Below are 20,901 nucleotides of genomic sequence, written 5' to 3' on the forward strand. Positions count from 1 at the left end.
TTTGGTAGAGACAGTTCTCCATCACATTGCCTTTGTGATTAGGCTTCCTAATTAATAGAGATCTATTAGAAAGCACGTTCAGCTTCAGATTAACGTATCTCATTCAAAACAAGCTATCAGATTTTACAGTTTAGCAAATATCTAACCTCCAATCAATTTTTCAGCTTGTGGGAGTGGGGATGCAGAAGGTCTGTACTAATGTAAGAATCTATTTGATGGAATTTTTGCATCATATTTTGTTTCATAAAAAGTGCTGTCACGCACAGCTATTTTTAATAGAAGAGCACTTTTTAACATGAGCTGTACTTTGGGTTGTGTACAATCAAACAGGAACACACTGGAGTTGTGCAAGGTATCAGCTGCTGTCTATTTGAGGAAGTTTTGGGTTTCACTTTGACGTTACCATCTCTGTGAATCTTATTAATTATCCATCCTCGGGCAGATTTTTGGCTGTGATACCACATTGGATATCCAAGATCCTGAGATGGTTTGGGCTTCTAGGTTGCTGTATCCAGTAAACTAAAAGCTCAAATTACCAGCCTTATTTCCAGGTAGTGAAAGATATAAAACTGTGACAGAGCACAGGATTATTGCCAACTTCCGGGCTGAATTTTAGAATTACCAATAACCTGATAAAGGGTCTTGGCCTATAACGTTCACTGTTTATTCCTTTCCATAGATATTGCCTGACCTGTTGAGTTCCTCCAGTGTTTTGTGTGTTACTCTGGATTGTCAGCATCTGCAGAATCTCTTGTGTTTGTTTAAAATCTAAAAGTTACAAATTAAGAAGGTTACTTTGAGTCTGTCATTTGCCTCCCTGGAGGGCTGAGGAGGCTAGGTCATTGGGGGTATTGAGAGAGGAGGTAGATGCCTTCTTGAAAGGTTAGGAATTGACTGCTGTTGGAAACTTGAAACATAGGTTGAGACTTGGCACATCAGCCAGGAACATATTGATTGGCAGGGCAAGCTTGGTGGTTTGGTTGTATTTTTCCTGCTCTTGTCAATAATAAAACAAGCAATGGATGATGAGGAAGGTGATTTGCGCTGGTCTGGGATGGGAGGTGTGAGAAACTGAGGGGCCATGTTACTAATTTTGTGTATGAAAATTATCTGAACCAAAAGCCAACTTCCTTCCTTAGAATTTGTAGTAAATAATGGATTCCAGTTAGTTGGGACACATTGGGACTAGTACATTTTGGCCCAATTATGCGGCTGTCCCACTTAGCAGAAGTTTCATGGAAATAGTTTAAAAAAAGTATTAAAAGGACAAACTGAAGTTTAACTGAGTAACAGATTATGTATTTAAATGAAATGCAGAACAAACTGGAGCACCAGTGCTACTATAAAATGTCCTATAAAACTGCGTATTAGCTCCTAATAGTTATTGATGGGGGAATCAGAATCAGGTTTGTTATCACTGGCATGTGTCGTGAAATTTGTTAATTTAGCAGCAGCAGTTCAATGCCATACATAATATAGAATGAATGAGTAAATAAATTACAGTATAAATATATTGAATAGATTAAAAATCATGCAAAAACAAATAATAATATATTAAAAAATTGAGGTAGTGTTCAAGGGTTCAATATCCATTTAGGAATCGGATGGCAGAGGGGAAGAAGCTGCTCTTGAGTCACTGAGTGTGTGCCTTCAGGCTTCTTTGCCTCCTGCCTGATGGCAACAGTAAGAAAAGGGCATGCCCTGGGTGCTGGAGGTCCTTAACGAGTGCTGCCATTCTGAGACACCTTTCCTTGATGATGTCCTGCGTACTTTGTAGGCTAGTGCCTAAGATGGAGCCAACTGAGTTTACACCCTTTGCAGCCTCTTCAGTCCTATGCAGTAGCAGCCTCCCCCCCCCCCCCACCCCATACCCCCCAGCCTGTCAGAATGCTCACCACGGTACATCTATAGAAGTTTTTGAGTGTATTTGTTGACATTCCAAATCTCTTCAAACTGCTAATGAAGTATAGCCGCTGGCTTGCCTTTATAACTGTATCGATATGTTGGGACCAGGTTAGGTCCTTGAACATCTTGACACCCAGAAACTTGAAACTGCTCACTCGCTACTTCTGATCCCTCTGACGATTGGTATGTGTTCCTTTATTTTGCCCTTCCTGAAGTTTACAATCAGCTCTTTAGTCTTACTGACGTTGAGTTGCAGGTTGTTGTTGTGACATCACTCTACTAGTTGGCATATCTCACTCCTGTACGCCCTCTCATCACCACCTGAGATTCTGCCAACAATGGTTGTATCATCAGCAAATTTATAGGTGGTATTTGAGCTATACCTAGCCACACAGTCATGAGTATAGAGAGAGTAGAGCAGTGAGCTAAGCACACATTCCTGAGGTGCACCAGTGTTGATCATCAGCGAGGAGGAGATGTTATTTGAGCAGGAGTTCAGTCTAGTCATGACCAACCTCTCAAAGCATTTCATCACTGCAGATATGAGTGCTACTGGGTGATAGTCATTAAGGCAGCTCACATTATTCTTCTTAGGCACTGGATTAATTGTTGCCTTTTTGAAGCAAGTGGGAACTTCCGCCCGTAGCAGTGAGAGGTTTAAAATGTTTTTAAATACTCCAGCCGGTTGGTTGGCACAGGTTTTCAGAGCCTTACCAGGTACTTCATTGGGACCTTCCGCCTTGCGAGGATTCACTGTCTTTAAACACAGCCTAACATTGGCCTCTGAGACAGAGATCATAGGCTCATTAGGTGCAGCAGGGATCTTCCCAGCTGTAGTTATATTCTCCCATCCGAAGCGGACATGGTAGGCGTTGAGTTCATCTGGTAGTGAAGCATCACTGCCATTCATGCTATTGAGTTTTGCTTTGTAGGAAGTGATGTCTTGCAAACTCTGCCAGAGTTGTTGTACATCTGATGTTGCCTCCAACCTCGTTCGAAATTGCTTCTTTGCCCTTGAAATAGTCCTCTGCAAATCATACCTGTTTTTCTGGTACAGACCTGGGTCGCCAGACTTGAATGCCACAGATCTAGCCTTCAGCAGACAATGAACCTCCTGGTTCATCCATGGCTTTTGGTTTGGGAATTCATTCATTTCATGGGGTGTCTAGGGAGGGCTGCCACCTCTCATGAAGAGGCTTGTGTTCATTCTGGGGCATTTGACTTTTTGATTCCCACCCGAAACTCAGTTCTCATCTGTGGGTCCAAGCAGATGTTTGCATGTTGATAGCAGCCACTCCCCTATGCACCATTACGACAGGTGGGCTAAACCAGGTGAGGGTAGCCGGTGTGCCTCGTACCCCAGTGAAGTAGGGACATGGCTGTTCTAGTCACCTCTGGCGGAATGGGTGGATGAAATCAACAGTGAGATCCAATAGTCAAGAAGGTGGTTCTGCACCACTTCGTGGAGTGCAAAGGATGTGATAAGGCACGGAAGGCATCATGGTCATCCATTGCAACCAAGGAAGAGCCCAGTTTGTGACTACTCATCCACTAGACCCAGACTTCCAAGGTTGAGAGAGTGGACCTGCCCCAGTGCAATAGTATTTCCACTTTAAAAACTCTCCCATAAGGGTTTCACTGTCATCATTGTATGATAGACAACCAACAAACTGCCATGTTCATTTGATCAACAGTAAATGAACAAAATTGGTGCAGACACACAGTACAGATAATGGACTGCCTTCAAGCAGTGCCTTGGATGATTGCATCCTCCAAATCTTCATTTTCGTTACAACATTCAAAATGATTGTAAATACTTTCAAATTTGTTGTAGGTCCTAACTTGTTGAAGTAGAGAAATCATTTCATTTTCACTCTTGGCAGTTTCTGGCACTTCCGTGTGAATGTTTCAAACTCATTGAGCAAAACAATTCTGAATTTTCTTGCTGCTAATTTCTTGCCATCAGAGGCAAAAATTACTTTTTAAATAGAAACACATAAGCAACGTTTCACACTAAATAGCCACACAGGTTTATGCAGCTGATGCTAGTTGGAAACGGTTTGGCAACAGTCTCCTGACCCATTAAGTGGCAAAGTGTCCAAGTGAACAAAGTGAATCCTGGCTATTTTCTTGATTGGTTTCTGTACTTTAAGAGTAGTCCCAAATAAGCAGCTGCCCTGATTAACCGACAACCCAATTAACAGGAATTCACAGTATTTAGAAATATATCCAAAATTTGTGAGAGAGATAGGCCACAGGTTAATTATTTCAAGTCCTTGAGTTCGCAGTGTACTTAGTAAAACTGTTTCATTGTGTTGAAGGTTGCCTTCAATGTCTTGGATTTTGTTTTGTTTACCTTTTAAATGAGATTATTGTACCTGCATTGACCAGTTCTGTTGGCAGCTTATTCCATATACAAACCACCCTATTGGCCTAAAACACTAGATAGGGGCCCATTGTGTACCCAAGCTAGAAAGATGGAGGTGGTCTGTTTTTCATGGTTTACAAGTAATTTGTGTTTCCTGGCAGTAATTATTTTAATATTTAGTTTTGATTTAAGACTCCTACCTTCTCTTCTAATAAACTTGTGCAAAAATAGCAGTCCCTAATAGGACATTGCTTGGAGCAGAATTACTCTACTTCAGTGCAGAATTATTAGTATCACCGCTAAAAAGTTTTCACTGTGTGATTCATGCAAATTGTTTAATGTCAGCAAGGTGGCTGTTGGAATTAAGTGTAAGCCTCCTTCAAAAAGCCTCTAAATGACTCCACAGGTGTATCACGGTATTCTGAGTTACAAGTCCTGGCTGGGAAGTTTGTTTTCAAAAAGATGACCTTCAAAGATTTTGGTATGCTCAAGTGCATGCAGGCTTTTTTCACTCTGCTCTATTTGCCCTTTCATGTTTGCTGTGCGCACTCATGAGTGATGTGGAATGCCCTTACTTCTGTGAACACATTTCCAGTGTCAAATTAAGCAATACAATGTGGTTAAGGACATTTGACGAAGGTGATCTCTGTCAGAGAAGAGCATGTTGCCTCAGTGATTTTGCAATCTCTTCCTCATTGGTGACATATTTTGGCCTGGCCTTCTGTCACAAGCCATAGTATAACTTTAAATCACAACTTTAGGACCAATGCCCGTTGATAGATGTGCCCTAAGCAGGGATTGGTTTAATTAGGCATCTTTAACTCAGTTGGTACAACTTTGTTGGACCATAAGGTCTGCTCCTATGCTGTATGTTTGTTTAAAGCAGAGGTTTTCACCTCTGATGATAGATATAGAACAAAAAAATTGATAGCAAAATTTTGCTTCTGAATTTCTGCTGTGAAATGTGGATAAAGCCTAATAAGGTCTTTTTATCATCTTAATTCAGGGTGTTGTATTAACCTTGTATCCATTTGAAAGCCCATTAGTGCCTGACAATCTTGGATGTCAGAAGCTTTCAAGAAATTTCACAATCAGATAATATGAAGGCGCTTTTGTGTATGCCTGTGGAAGGTTATTAGAAATCAAGTCAGGTGACTCAATCTATTTAACACAAAGTTTACTCAAAGCTGTGGGTGGGGGTTAGACAATTCAGTTCTTAGGAAGTGCGTTGACTGTGAAACAGAAATTTATGAAAAAATACAAGACCAGTGAGGGACTAAAGCAAGAAGGATGTCTCAGAAGCACATTAAGGTACTGATCCAGTTTCCTTTCACAATTTTAACATTTAATATTTTTAAGGCTCAAGGCAATCTTAAGCAGAAGTCACTTAATTTGCAAGGTGACATGCTTTTCATTTGAAAACCTGTTTGAGGCTTTTACTTTGAATCGTGTAGATTCACAACATAAGTTGTGGCTCTGGTTTCAAATAGGTTGTTGTACATTTAGAAAAGGTGCAAATATTGTAAGGTTTTGAGTTAATATATCCTCATCCTGCCACTTAATTAGGTTAAAATCAGTTACTGAATTCTTACGGTGAGATCTCTCACAATGAATTCAATCCTTCGTATGGAGCTGGTCTTTTTAGGTTTTGGTTCCCAGTCTTCTGTATTAGATTACAGAATGTAGGCCTCTTTGGCAAAGCCTCCATTCTCATCCATACAAAGTTCTGTTTGAAATTATTATATTGAGGTAATTTCAGAGGATAGGCACAGTTTACAGTATAACCTTGTAATATAGGGTGTTCTGGGGAAGGAGAACAGATATCCTTGCCTATTGAACACTGGTGAATCAAGCAAACTTTCAGTAGCACTCTGGTGGTTCCATAGACACATTTTCTTTTGTTCTATATTAACTGAATAAGTTATTTGAATTTAAATGTTGTAGAATCTGTGGCAGGACATCAATCATATTTCCAGAAGACTAGCCCAGTCCTCTGGATTATTAACCTTGTAATAAAGCCACTGGTGCCTTCACTGTGTCAGCAGCTCCTGATTTGTTATCAATCCTGTGGCAAGACCTGCCAAGCTACCTCATCTAGTTCTTATTGAGGTGTATGTGTTCACACTTCGACCAGAGACTTCGCCCCCCCCCCCAAAGCCCAAAGAATCACTTGAAGAGCACCGGGGGGGGGGTTTGTATCTAATGTCCAGTGCGATGTGTAGCTTTCAGAGTGTGAACGTACTAAAAACATAATTGCATTTGCTTTTCTCTGTACTCTTTTCCTTATCTGCTTCTGGTAACTTATGTACTGTGTTTTTAAAATGGATAAATAGGTGACAAGCAATTGAAGAATGAGAGGTTGTGAGTTGTGCATGAAGTTGAAAAAGAGCTCAGCTTATTAGTGTCATCTTTAGGCAAACCTAAAGCTAGTCATGATTGCAGGACTCATTGAAATGTGATTCAACAGGTCTTAAAATACTACAGATACTGAATGGTAGTTTTAAAAGTGCGTTGGACGTATTGAATCATAAAACTGGTAAGCACATGCGAAGGTGTGCAGATAACAACATGGAGGCCTAGATCAAGACTATTGTCAGATAATTATTTTTTACAGAAAGAAATGGTTATCTAATTAAGTAGTGATATGATGGAGATGCAAGCTATGAATACATGCTTAACATTTTAGGAACAGCTTCTTCCCCTCTACCATCAGATTTCTGAATGATTTATGGATGCTATATCACCATTTTGCTCCCTTTTGGCACTATTTATTTGTATTTCTTGTAACTTATTTTTCTAAATATTGTGTGGTACTGATGCCACAAAGCAAGAAATTGGATAACATATGCCTATAATAATAAACTTGATTCTGAGGGGCATTCCTTTCTGGTATTTATCTTATCTAGGTCTGCCGCTGTAGATGAATTGAACACAGATGCAGTCTGTTCCTGCAGTAACTTATGAATAGGGAGGTGTTAGAAGACAGAGGATAGTGATGGTTAGGGGGTAGGGGCTTGCCTTGCGCCTGAATGTGGGAGTGCTGATAACCATTTGTTCAATAGTGAAGATAGTGACTAATGAACATGCAATGCAATTAATAGCTCAAGCTTTCCTTACCGATGATGGAGGATTGAACTGTGAGTGGGTGGAACACAGTTCCACCAACTATGAAGGCACTGTTTATGAAGGAGCTGCAAGTGAATATTCAGTTGGGGGAGGAAGTAAAATCTTCGTCAATTTGATGTAATGTACCTTGCAAAGGTTTTAAAAAGTGTATCTGCATAGCTAGAGACAAACTTGAATCAGGAAGTTATTAGCAACATCTTGCATGTTAACACGGTAAAACCTCAGTGGACACTTCATACAGGTGACACTGATCAAAACCTAACACTGAAACATGGAAGGAAGTTACTGTAAAACTATTAGTCAGTCCTGGACAGTCTCAAGCCCAGCAGAATTGGGCATGGGGCTATTGACCCCATCCCCTCAAAACTCAGAGACAGCCACAAGAATGCCAACAGAAGCTCCAAAGACCTCATCACTGGGAGAGGAAGGACCTTTGCCCAGAAGACGTATGAAGTGGTGTGGTGATAGGGCTGGTCAACCTTAAATCCAGGACTAGGGACTGTGGTGAGTTGCTGTTGGCGATTAATGCCCCACTAGGGGTGATGGGCTTAAAAAGAAGTAAATTTATGGTCACTGAAGAAAGATTTAAGGACCATTTTGCTTCCTTTTAAAGTGGCATAGGCTTGAAGAAATGCTAGAGCTTAAGGCTTAGAGAAGTGAAGAAGCTGCTTCTGGAAGAGCAAAGTAGGTCATCATCTTCCATGCTGTATGACATAAATGATCATGATCTCATGACCAGGATTGTTCCTGGCAAATTTTTCCTGTATCAGTAGTTTGTCATTGCCTTCTTCTGAGCAGAGTCTTTACAAGACTGGTGACCACAGCCATTATCAATACTCTGAAAGATTGTCGGCCTGACGTCAGTGGTCGCACAACCAGGACATGTGATATGCACCGGCTGCTCATATGACCATCCACCACCTGCTCCCATGACTTTGCGTGACCCTGATTTTGGAAGGGGGTCTAAGTGTGTGCTATACCTTGCCCGAGGGTGACCTGCAAGCTACCAGGAGCACTTTACACCTTCTTTAATAGAGACGGATCTCCACACCGCCACTCAAGCAGAGGAAGTAGAGAATGTATAAATTGGTAGAATTGGAGCAAAATTTAGTGGTGTGTGTATATGAAGAAATGCACCAAATAGAGGGAGAATTTAAAGATAAGATTTTGAAAGTTGCTGTATCCAAGTATAAACCAGCAAAGATTGGGGTGATGGCTGAAAAAGGCTTGGTACAGGTCAGCTCCATCCAAGTTTTGGTTGGGTTCAAGTCTACCGAAGGCAGAATGTGGGCTGCTGATCTGGGTGAATTGGAGAAAGCAGTTGAGATGTGACAGGGTTGTGGCTCTGAAGCTGAAGTCTTGCTGATTGACAAACATGGTCAAGAGCTCATCTTGTGTCAAATGTGATAAGCCAAAGTTCAAAGTCATTAATATTAAACAGTGGAGACTTGTGGTGTGAGCAAGAATGAGTACCAGCTAAAATTAAGTAAATTTAGTTGATCTGAGCTCATGTCACTGTTTATACTTAATGCTTTTAATAGTCAGAAAAGAATTTACAATGTGGGTGGACAGGCTGATCTAATGCATAATGAAGGTAAGAATAAAAATCTGGAGGAGGAGAGAGAGTCAGTAAGACTTTGGGGCTGCTGTTTTGTTAATAGTGTAAATTACCAATTAATAAAGAAATGTTACATGTTTACACTGTAACAACCACACATTGCTAAATCTGATTTGTGTATAAAGTTTCCTGCTCAAGAACACAGGATGGGTGGGCACAGAATAGCCATGAGCTCATAATTCATATATATAATAGCTTTCATACCCGTAACTTTTTTTTGTGTGCGGGAAAATATCCTGAGGAGTTTGTGTCCTTTTCTGGGAAAAGGAAATATAAAACTTTGGTGTGGTGTTTGGTTTGGGCTTTAGTTTGAATCACAAAATCCATCAATAAAGATGTAGAAGCATTTGACTTTTATTGAAATTTAAGGTTTGGAAGCTGCACCTTTGATTTGGTAGGCTGTTACTGATGTTTTCTAGGTAGGTAGTGACTTTTGCATTTGTGTAGCTGGATGTTTTGAGTTTGTGCAGTTTTGTGGTTCACAATCTCGGCTGGAATGCAAGATATATCAGAGGTAATTCTTGTAACTACTTTGTCTTAATTTGCTAATCCATGACATTTGGCAAGTTGTCACAAGTGTTTGGGACTTTTCCAGGTAGGATATAGGCAAACCAAGTCTATAATAGATTTTAATTTGGAATGCACAGTCATCTTCTTTGGCTAGGTTTCAGACTGATGTCTGCAGTCTTGCTATTTGAAATAACCACTTCAATTATGTTTTGTATAGAGGCATTCAGTAACCTGCAGTATTGAACCAGAAGCACATTAAAACATCACCGTGACAGTGGGAAATTTAACTCTTAAATAATCTTGAGTTTAAAAAAAAAACAGATTTATCAATGATGGAGAGCAAGAAGCTAATAGATTAAAATATAAATCAATGGATCACATTACCCCAGACCCACATTTGATTGAGTGAAATCGCCTCTTACTTCAAGGGCAATTAGAAATTGTCAATAGACGCTGACCTTCTCAGTGAAGTCTGTATTTGAAGAACAAGTAATGAAAGTGAAGTACTGTACTCGTTTTAAAATAGTTTGCTTGTGAAAGTAGACTTGGCTTATGTGTGAATGTGAATTCTGACACCCTTTTCTGTGTTGGTAGAGAAGCAAGCTGTCAGAAGTAATTGTATTTCAATATTACTCATAATAAAACTATTGAACAGAGGGGTGAATGTCAATTGGTCCATTTTATACAGTAAAGCTTTGTGTATTGCTGTCCAGAGCTGAGTGTGGAGAGGAAGTGTTTCAGCTGCAGGTCCTCAATCCATCACATCCACGCAATCATTTTGCCCATCTGCTGAATTCCCACTTGGCCACATTAGAACCATTTCTTTCAATGCTTTGTTTATTTAAGTGTCTGTTTAAATGCCCCTTAAAAGTAATAATTGCACCTGATTCCACAGCTTTCAGATATCTACCACTGTATACTTGGTAGTGGGGAAATAATTTGCAGAGAGATATGACTGAATGCAGACAAATAAAGTTGGCATTGATGGGGCAGAAAGATCAGCAGGATGTAAAGGATGGGACGATGTGGCCTAATGGAAAAGGGGTCTAATTTTGATATTCAGTGTGAGGTTATCAGAAGATCGCAGGTTCAAGTCCTGTCACAGTCATAATGGTTAGACTGTGTTGTATCACTAAATAAAATAATTTTTTTTTAAACTGGAGGGCAATGTAGGAAGGAGGGGTTAGATTGATCTTTGAGTAATTTAAATGGTCGACACAACATTGTGGGCTGAAGGACCTGTACTGTGCTGTAATGTTCTACACTTAAATTATTCTTTAACACTCCTCCTCACCTTAAGCATATGCCCTCTTGTTTTTGATACCTCTTAGGTGAGAAAATATCTTTGACAATCGGCCCTATAATGTATCTTACGTACTTCTGTCCCATTTCCAATCCTTTGTTCCAGGGTTAATAACTAAACCTCAAATTCGGGCAACACCCTGGTGAATCTATTCTGCACTCCAGCACAATCATATCCGAAAATGTAACAGCCTAACCAGTGTTTTGTAAAAATTGCATCATAATGTCCCAACTCAGATATTCTGTGCTCTGACCTGTGAAGGCAAGCATCTTATAAGCCACCTGCTTTGCCTCTTTTGAGGAATGATGGAATTGGACCCTTGGGAATCTTAGTACCCTACCAATTACTCCTAATTCACTTCCCAAAATGTATCGCCTCACATTTGCTGGGATTAATTGCATCTGCCAAGGCTGAGCTCAATTTAACATAATATATCAATGTCCACTCTATTAGGTACACCCCATAAAGGCAAATAGCTAATCAGCCAATCATGTAGCAGCAACTCAATGCATAAAAGCATGCAGACATGGTCAAGAGGTTCAGTTGTTCAGACCGAACATCAGAATGGGGAAGAAATGGGATCCAAGTGACTGTGGAATGAATGTTGGTGCCAGATTTGGTGGTTTGAGTATCTCAGAAACTGCTGATCTCCTGGGATTTTCACACACAGTTAGTCTCTAGAGTTTATAGAGAATGGTGTGAAAAATATAAAACATTCAGCAAGCAGCTGTACTGTGGGTGAAAGTGCCTTGTTAATGAGACAGGTCAAAAGAAAAAGACCAGACTGTTTCAAGCTGACAGTAGCTCAAATAACCATGCGTTACCACAATGATATGGAGAAGAGCATCTCTGAATGCACAACACATTTGACCTTGAAGTGGATGGGCTACATCAGCAGAATACCGCACCAGGTTCCAATCCTGCACCTAAAGTGGCTCCTGTGGCCTTGCTGCCACAGGTTTCCAATCAGAAAATTTCCTCTTTTTCACTCCCCTCAGCCTTCTGTCACCAGGTCAGTTTTGGATACAATTAGTCAGCTTTCCCTGGAGCCCATTTGCATTAATCATCTGGGGGTGTTGGGGGAGGGGAACTTGTCAAAATTCTTACTGGTCTACAAGACGCAATCTACTGTTCTGCTTTCGTTGCTGTCCTTTGCAACAACCTCAAAAACCTCAGTTAAGTTAATGAGGCGTAATTTTCCTCCCCATGAAGCCGTGCTGACTCTCCATAATCTGACCCTGCCTTTCCAAGTGTACTAAAATCTTATGCCTTAGATGTCCTTCAATTTCCTGACCACTGTCTGGGCTCACTGGGCTGTCCTAACCTGACTTGTCTTTGTTGCAGTTTCTTTGGTAAAGGAGCATTAGGTTTCCTTCAGTCGTCTTGTACTCCATCTGTCTAATAATGACACAAGTATTCCTGTCAGCTCCCCCCCCCCTCCCCCGCCCCACTGTAATCTCCTCCCATGTTTCCATGTTCTAACCTCCTAAATCAGGGTTTCATTTTAAAACTGGGGGGGGGTGGGGGAAATTGTCTTGTGCTAATACATGGTGCTAGTTACTAAGGACTGGGCCACCAAATAAACTTGCTTCCACATCTTTGACTCTGTTGACTGTGATTAAAGTAATGTTTTATGAGAATAGAATAGAATTACCTCTTTGCAATAAACCTGTACTGATGGGAACATGGATTCTAAGAGATGAAGTTACCATCCTGATGTTTGGTAATATTTTGATAATCTTTCTCGTGTTAAGATTATATTTAAAACTTCATGGTTCATTTAGTCCAGATATTGGAGAAATTGGTCATTATAATCTCCCTTTTAATAACTGATTTGTGTGTGTCTTGGAAATCTGAAATAAAACTAGAAAATGCCAGAAATACTACAGGTTATACAGGATCTGTGGAAAGAGCAATGCTTAATATTTTGAGTTTGAAACCCTTCATCTAAGCTGGCTGTTATTACACTGAAAACAACTTTTGCCAGATCCATTGTTTTTCTACTTCCTTCTGCTCAATAATATTAAATTTCAAATCAAAGAGGCTCAGTTTTGCCAAATTATTTCCAACAATGAGTGCTGGCCCACTAGACTTTTGCCTGCTGTAAAAAAAAGCCTTTCTGCTGCATTTCTACACCCCTCGCTAGAGAAAGAAAGTTAGACCAGTAAGTCCAAATCTGTTCTCACAGTTGACATTAAGACCAGATGAGCTTCCATTATAGAAAGCTGGATCGAACATTAAATTCTGGATACTTGAGGTATCAGTATTCCAGACTTCACATATATATATCCTTATAGATGCTGCCGGACCTGCTGTGTTCCACCAGCATTTTGTGTGTGTTGTTTGGTTCCAGACTTCAGACGTTTTTGCTGCCAAAGAGTTTTGTAGTTTTCAGTACACCTGCAATGAAGTCTCTGTTACCTGGAAAAAGCACAAGACGCACATCCTGTGCAAGGCTGATTATTGAATTGTTACACCGCAGGCAATCACTTGTATAAGCAGAGAGTAGTTAGTCCTATCCTTCTGCTTGTCTTTTGTATTCTTGCAAGTCCCTAATTCTGTTTTGAACGTCACAGTTGAAACTGCCTCCTTGACCTGTGAATTGCAGATTGTAGCCACCTGTCCTGTAATTTTTTTAAAATTACCTGTGGGGATTTTGCTACTTATTCTAAATCTGCTTCCTCTTTGAACCTTCTGCTGGAAAGGCTTGGAGTTGCTGGGTTTATCCTTGACCATTTTGTATTTGAAGAGTGGCCTGGCACTTGTGCTAGTCCAGGGCTCTGATGATCCAAATCCTACACCCCATCCCCATTCCACAGCCAGCACTTGCCCGCAAGTAAACCTGGATGTATTGGCCATAATTTCAGATTTTTCAATTGCTGATTCTGGGTTATGTACAACTGCCTGTAAACTATGGTGGAGAAGAATTCAGAGCTGATGCATTTCAGAATCAGCTATATTATCACTGACATATTTGTCTTGAAATTGTTTGCTTTGTGGCAGCAATATAGCACAATAGATAAAAATGACTATAAATTCATCATCATCATCGTGTGCCGTGTTGTATGAAGAAGGCGATCGTGGTCCTATGATCATGGTCGAGTTCTAGGCAAATTTTTCAACAGAAGTGGTTTGTCATTGCTGCCTTCTGGGCAGTGTCTTTACAAGACGGGTGACCCCAGCCATTATCAATACTCTTCAGAGATTGTCTGCCTCGTGCAGGTGGTCGCATAACCAGGACTTGCGATATGCACCATATCCTTTAGAACAAGGTTTGTCTCCATTCCACTACCTGTATGTAAATCATATATACCATATAAATATATAAAATATGTAATATATATAAACATAAATTAGATAAGTAATGCAAAAATAGTGAGGTATTGTTCATTAGTTCATTGTCCATTCAATGATAGCGGAGGGGAAGAGATGACTGTTGTGTGCATACGATTGTTTCTTTGTGCTTTTTCACTGTGGAGAATGGTAATCAGACATTCATCACTCCTAGGCTGTCTTGTTAGGTTTGCAAGATGAGAAAGATGGTGAAGCGTCTCGCTATCCCTGTGTGTTTTTGCAATGACCTATATTAGTTGATTTGTTTATTTTTTGGAGATACAGCATGGCACAAAGAGCGTGCACCGCCCAATTATGCATGTGACTAATTAACCTGCTAACCTGTGCGTTTCTTTTGGAATGGAATTCCTGGAAGAAACCCAAGTGGTTATGGGGAGAATGTATAAACTTCTTACAGGCAGTGGTGGAATTGAACCAAGGTGGCTGGTGCCATAATAGTGTTATGCAAACTACTGTGCTACTCTGATGTCCCATCTATTGCCTCAGCTGTCACACTGGTTTTTCCTTTAATTTACATAAATGCATTTTTTTTGTAGCAAATCCAGTTCGCAGATGAAAAACAGGAGTTCAGCAAGTTCCCCACCAAAACCGGCCGGCGGTCTCTGTCGCGATCCATCTCTCAGTCTTCCACAGACAGTTACAGCTCAGGTAGGAGCTCACTGTTATGCCTTCAGATGTCTTTTCATGCTTTTTCCTGTCTTATTTCATACACCGTGGATTTTAGTTTGCAAACTCTTATAATAATTCGAAACTATTCAAATGTAGCAAGGCTCCAAAAACCTGGCATCCATTTGTTTGGAATTCTGATAATGCAGCTTCTAGCTCATTAATCTGGGATGTGAGCTGGGTGTCCAGAGCCAGGAGCCTGGAAGTGTGTCGGAGAACAGAGCTTGAACTATGGGTCGTCTGTGTGGTGTTGGCCTCCAGGGTGCTTCTATGTTTCCACTCCATTTAATCTCACCAAGCTCATTGGAAGACTCATTGAAACACTGTGTAGCATGTAATATACACGGAAGTGTGTTTGGATATTAAGAACAGTAATACCCACTTGTCCAGAACATCTGCTCACCTGACACGACCGAAGTCCCAAGGGTGCTGGGTTATCTGAGTTTTACTTTACAGGCTGGTGTATTTTTGGGGGTAGCCTTGTAAAGTGTAATGTGTTTATGTTGCATGACTCGCTCAATCTTCTTTTTTCCCCCTGCTTGTACTGCTGCTGGCATTTAGGGCAGCAATGATGGTCCTTTATCACTGCCTGTCCGTACTGTCACACACAAATATAAAAAGGTTCTTCGTTGCTGTTTCTATAACTAGACAGGGGTGTTAGCCCTGATCCGAACCCCTGAACCTGGAGGATTGGTGGACTGCTCTTATTCTGGCCTCTACCCTTCGACCTGTTTGGCATGGGTGACCCTTCCAAGAGCCAAAGTATAAAGCCCTGACTCCAGCTAACAAAGCTTTCTGGGTTATTGAGGCACACAAACCTCCAAACCACAACAAGGTTGTAGTCCTATTGGAGGTTGCTTATTCTTTACTAGAATTAAAATCCTAGTTGATGATGGGCATATTTTTTTTGAAATTGTGGTTTGAATGTGTAATTTTAAACTAAGGGAATGTTTCAGGACTTAAAATGTTGGTGGATGTTTATTTCTATTAGCTGCCATTTGACTATTATCCTTGGGTGAAGTGTAAGATAAGCCAAACACAAAGCAATAAAATAGCCTGATGCTATTTAGGGTATTGGACCAGTTACACTTCAAGGAGTTTATGTTACTGAGTTTGGGTTGACTGATATCAGTCTGGCTGGTTTAGGGTAACAAATTACCAGCCCATATTTCTGCAATGTATCTTAGTTCTGACTCCGACTTTAATGATTTTGAAGCAAAGAATGTGCTTATATGATTTTATAACTTTGGAATTCACCCCATCTGTATCCTTGTGGTTTCTTCTGTTGTCATGTTGCATAACAGTGGAAGCTTTGTGTTACCGTTTTGATTTGCCCAGTGGAGTAATATAAAAATGGCTACTTTATGTAAATTAGCTCATGAAATATTATGAGTCATTTAAGTGTCCAGCCCCATGCGTATTGGTCAACACTGACATTGGGTTTGTTTCCTCCATCTCCTTCCCCCACTGTCATCACATTCAACTCCAGAAATGATGTCAAAACAAAAGTCAAATGTGTTTTCTTGCATTATTTTTCTCTCCAACTATCTTTTCTCCATCTTCATTGGTTTGAATTCCTTGATGCAATTGTGCACAAGTTTTAAATCTGAACATAATATTATTGTTATAAATATTCAATTTGTTTTGTGCCTGTCAATGCTTCAATCTCTTTTCTTTTCCACGTTAAGGAATATTCTAACATAAACCATGTCCATGACCACTTCCCCGCACCCCCCCCCAATCTGATTTCACCTATCACCTTCTAGCTTGCTTTCCTTTTCCTTCCCCCACCTTATTTTAGCTTCTTCTTCCTTTCCAGACCTAGTGAAGATTTGAAACGTTGACTGTTTATTCCTCTTTATTGATGCTACCTGACCTGCTGAGTTCCTCCAGCATTTTCTGAGTTTCTCACTCTTCGTTGTGCAATATTCTATCCAGATTCTTTCTGACCTCCATATATATTAAACTGATCAGTCACTAAGTGTCTTTATCCCTCTTCCATTTCTTCATGTTCCAACTGAGAATAAATTGGGAACGTTTTTACTTTCTTGCCACTATTCATTTCAATGATGGAGTGAGTTACTTTCCAGCAGGAATCATTTTCAAATGATTTGTTCCATGGGAAAAGTGTGAGATCTGTATAAAAACACTTATTAAAAAAAAAATAATTTCCCCACCCCTTCCTCCTGCCAAATCTTTAAGTCTCTCCCTGGAACCAGGAGAATGTTTGGGGCAGATTACAAACATCATTTCCATGATATTTTGTGACTGGGTGATTTGTTTTGTGACATGTGTCTGAATCTCCCTTTTCCTGTCCCCAGAAAATATGGCATGGGTTCAACCTACTGTTACTTTTTCCTTTCATAATGCCAGTAGAGGTTTTGCTTTGAGTGCGGTTCTTCCCCATTAGGTGTATCTTTTTCTGATATTCAAAATATACCACAAGGTACTTCATTCGAGCATTGTGTAATACCAGCAAAAGCCATAACTTGTTAATAACACATTCAAAATGCTGGAGGAGCTGAGCAGGTCAAGTGTAAATAGTCGATGTCTTGGGCTAAGGCCTGTTATCTTGATGAAGTTTAAAACATTGATACCTGATAAATGATCTTGGCCTGAAGCATCAACTGTTTATTCCTCTCCATAGATGCTGCCTGACCTGCTGAGTTCAAACAACATTTTGTATGCTTTACTTTGAACATCTTGCATATGCATAATTTGTTACCTCATTTCCGGTTTCTACAAGCCTCTGAGGTACTAGTGCTACCAATTTTTTTTCTCTTTCAGCGGCTTCCTATACAGATAGTTCAGACGATGAGACATCACCCAGAGACAAGCAGCAAACTAACTCGAAGAACAGCAGTGACTTTTGTGTAAAGAACATCAAGCAGGCAGAGTTTGGACGCAGAGAAATTGAAATTGCAGAGCAAGGTACGATAGGGCAGAGATTACGGTGGGTGCAGCAGAAGCTTAACCTTTAAGAAATCTTATCTGACAATGTAAAAAGTATACAATCACAATTTCAGGGGTTGCCTAAAGTCCTTCAGAGATATAAATATAATACAGGATAAGATATGTGTTGCTTTCCCTTGCTGTTTCATGTGCTGCTCTTTCAACTTTGGAGTAATGCAGAAGGCAGGTGCTGCTGATAAATAGATAAATCTGAATCTTTGAGAGCAGTGAAATCTGTGGAATTCTCTGACCAGAGAAGCAGTTGAGGCTACCTCATTTTATATTGAACACACAATTAGATAGATTTTTGCAGAGCAAGAGAATTAGAATTATGGCAGAAAGTCAGGTACAGTGCCTATAAAAAGTACTTACCTCCTTTCGAAGATTTTCATGTTTTATTGTTTTACAACATTGAATCACAATGGATTTAATTTGGCTTTTTGACATTAATCAACAGAAAAAGACTCTTTCATGTCAAAGTGAAAACGGATCTCTACAAAGTAATCTAAACTAATTACAAATGTGGAATCAATTATTTTGTGTTTTATAAATACTCTTCCCCCTTTAATATGACACACCAAATCATCACTGGTACAGCTAAATGGTTTTAGAAGCCACATACTTAGTTAAATGGAAATCTGTCTTTGGAGTCCTGTGTGCAGCCAAGATGTTTCAATTGAATGTAGTAAAAATACACCTGTATCTGGAAGGTCCAACTGTTGGTGAGTCAGTATCCTTGCAAAAACTGCACCACGAAGACAAAAGAACAATCTTAAGCAATTCTGCGAAAAGGTTATGGGAAAGCACAAGTCAGGAGATGGATACAAGAAAATTTCCAAGTCATCCTTTGGAGTACAGTTAAGTCAGTCATCAAGAAATGGAAAAAAATGGTGCAGCTGCAAATCTGCCTAGAGCAGATGTCCTCAAAAACTGAGTGGCCAAGTAAGAAGGGGGTAAATGAAGGAGGCCACCAAGCCATCTAATACAGCTCTGGAGAAGTAACAAGCTTTAGTTGCTGAGATGGGAGAGACTGTGCATATGAGAACTGTTGCCCAGATGCTTCACGAGTCGCAGCTTTATGGGAGAGTGGCAAAGAGAAAGCCACTGTTGGGGTGAGAAAAACATGCATGAAATCTTGGTTAGAGTTTGCCAGAAGGCATGTGGGAGACTCTGAAGTCAGCTGGAAGAAAGTTTGGTTGGATGAAACCAAAATTGGGCTTTTTGGCCATCAGATTAAATGCTGTGTTTTGCGAAAACCAAAAAACCACATGTCAAAACTAGACTGTCCCTACAGTGAAGCATGGTGGTAGCTGCATCATGCTGTGGGGATGCTTCACTGGAGCAGGCCCTGGGAATCTTGAGGGTAGGGGGTAAAATGAATGCAGCAAAATACAAGCACATCCTGATCCAGTCTGTAAGAGAACGGCGACTTGGGAGAAGATTTGATTTCCATCAAGACAGTGACCCCAAGCAGAAAGCCAAAGATACACGGGCATGGCTTAAAAACCACGTTTATGTCCTGGAGTAGCCAAGTTGGAGTTCAGTCCTCAACCCAATTGAGAACTTGTGGCTTGAGTTGAAAAGGGCTGTTCACTGATGACTCCCATCCAATCTGACAGACAATGAGCAGCTTTTTAAAGGAGAATGGTGAAAAATTTGCGGTATACAGATGTACAAAGCTGATAGAGATGCATTCACACAGACTCAAGGCTGTAATGGCTGCCAAAGGTGCATTTACTAAATACTGACTTGAAGATGTTGAATACTTATGCAATCAATTATTTTGTGTTTTGTATTTGTAATTAATTTAGATCATTTTGTAGAGATCTGTTTTCATTTTGACATGAAAGTCTTTTACTGTAGATCAGTGTCAAAAAAGCCAAATAAAATCCACTGATTCAATGTTGTGAAAAAAACCATGAAAACTTCCAAAAAGGGTAAATATGCTTTATAGGCGCTGTAGATGGAACTAAGTCCACGGCCAGATCAACCGTGATGTTTTTGAATGGCAGAACAGGCTTGATGGGTCAGATGACCTATTCCTGCTCCTATTTCTTATGTTCTTATTAAAAAGTAATGACTTCATGGGCTCAATTGAATTGGTAAGTAATTTCCAATCTGGAACTAGCCTATGTTTTCTACCTCTGCTGCCTAGAAGAGCGGAATTAAAATTCCAAATCATACTGACTTATTTATATTTGAGTGGGGTTTGGAAAGCTTTTCTATTTGAGTGAGGTATTGAATGTCCAATTTACACATATCTGTCTGTCTGAAAAGAACATTTTTAATTGGCCTTAATGAGCTCAGAATGAAAAAGCAGCTCACCATCAGCTGTTAAGTTAATGGTGGGGGGGAATGTAGCAGTCAGCACAACATTATTACAGTGATAACAAAACGGGTTCAATTCCAACCTCTGTCTGTAAGAAGTTTGTAAGTTTTCCCTGTGACCGTGTGGGTTTCCTCTGGGTGCTCCAGTTTCCCCCTACATTCCAGAGACATATGGATTAGGAGGTTAATTGGTGACATGGGTGTTATTGGGCAGTGCAGGCTCCTTAGGCTGGAAGGGCCAGTTACCTGTATCTAAATAAATAAAATAAAAATAAAAAATCGTTGTTTTGCTTCTGGTATCTCAAGTGTTGCAATAGTTCTGAGTGGGAAGTTCCAATGAAATCGGGTAGTAATAATTCCATTGCCGATTTATATGCCAGAAGTTTGCAAATAGACATTCATAAAAATCATCTGTGCTGACTAATTTAATTGTGAAGAAAATGTGTCAAATAATTTCGTTACTTGGTAAATTGGATTATTATTGTCACTTTCACTGAGGATCAGTGCAAAACTTGCATGTCATACACTTGGGTCAAATCATTACAATATTGCCTTGGCCCCTTGGGGATGCTGTTTCGTTCGGCTGTATTCACGTGTATCGTTGAATGACAGTTCGACTTGAACTTGCATTGTACAGCGTGAAACAATGAGAGTGCAGAATAAAGTAGAGATCAAAATCAGATTTATAAGCGCTGATTGATATGTTATTAAATTTGTTACCTTGCAGCAGCAGTACAGTGCAATAACTAAAATATGTAAATTATAATAAAT

At 40.0% G+C, this 20,901-nt stretch overlaps 1 protein-coding gene across 1 annotated transcript in view; it reads left to right on the top strand.

The window, feature by feature from the left end:
• Positions 1–20,901, top strand: part of LOC132381025 (S-adenosylhomocysteine hydrolase-like protein 1) — a 100,158-nt gene that overhangs the window by 36,069 nt on the left and 43,188 nt on the right. The window contains exons 2-3 of the mRNA XM_059950121.1: positions 14,721–14,832; positions 17,638–17,781. Coding sequence (XP_059806104.1) covers positions 14,721–14,832; positions 17,638–17,781 — 256 coding nt within the window. The remainder of the gene's footprint in view (positions 1–14,720; positions 14,833–17,637; positions 17,782–20,901) is intronic.

Source organism: Hypanus sabinus, chromosome 25 (assembly GCF_030144855.1).
Source record: "Hypanus sabinus isolate sHypSab1 chromosome 25, sHypSab1.hap1, whole genome shotgun sequence".
In the NCBI taxonomy this organism is placed as follows: domain Eukaryota; kingdom Metazoa; phylum Chordata; class Chondrichthyes; order Myliobatiformes; family Dasyatidae; genus Hypanus; species Hypanus sabinus.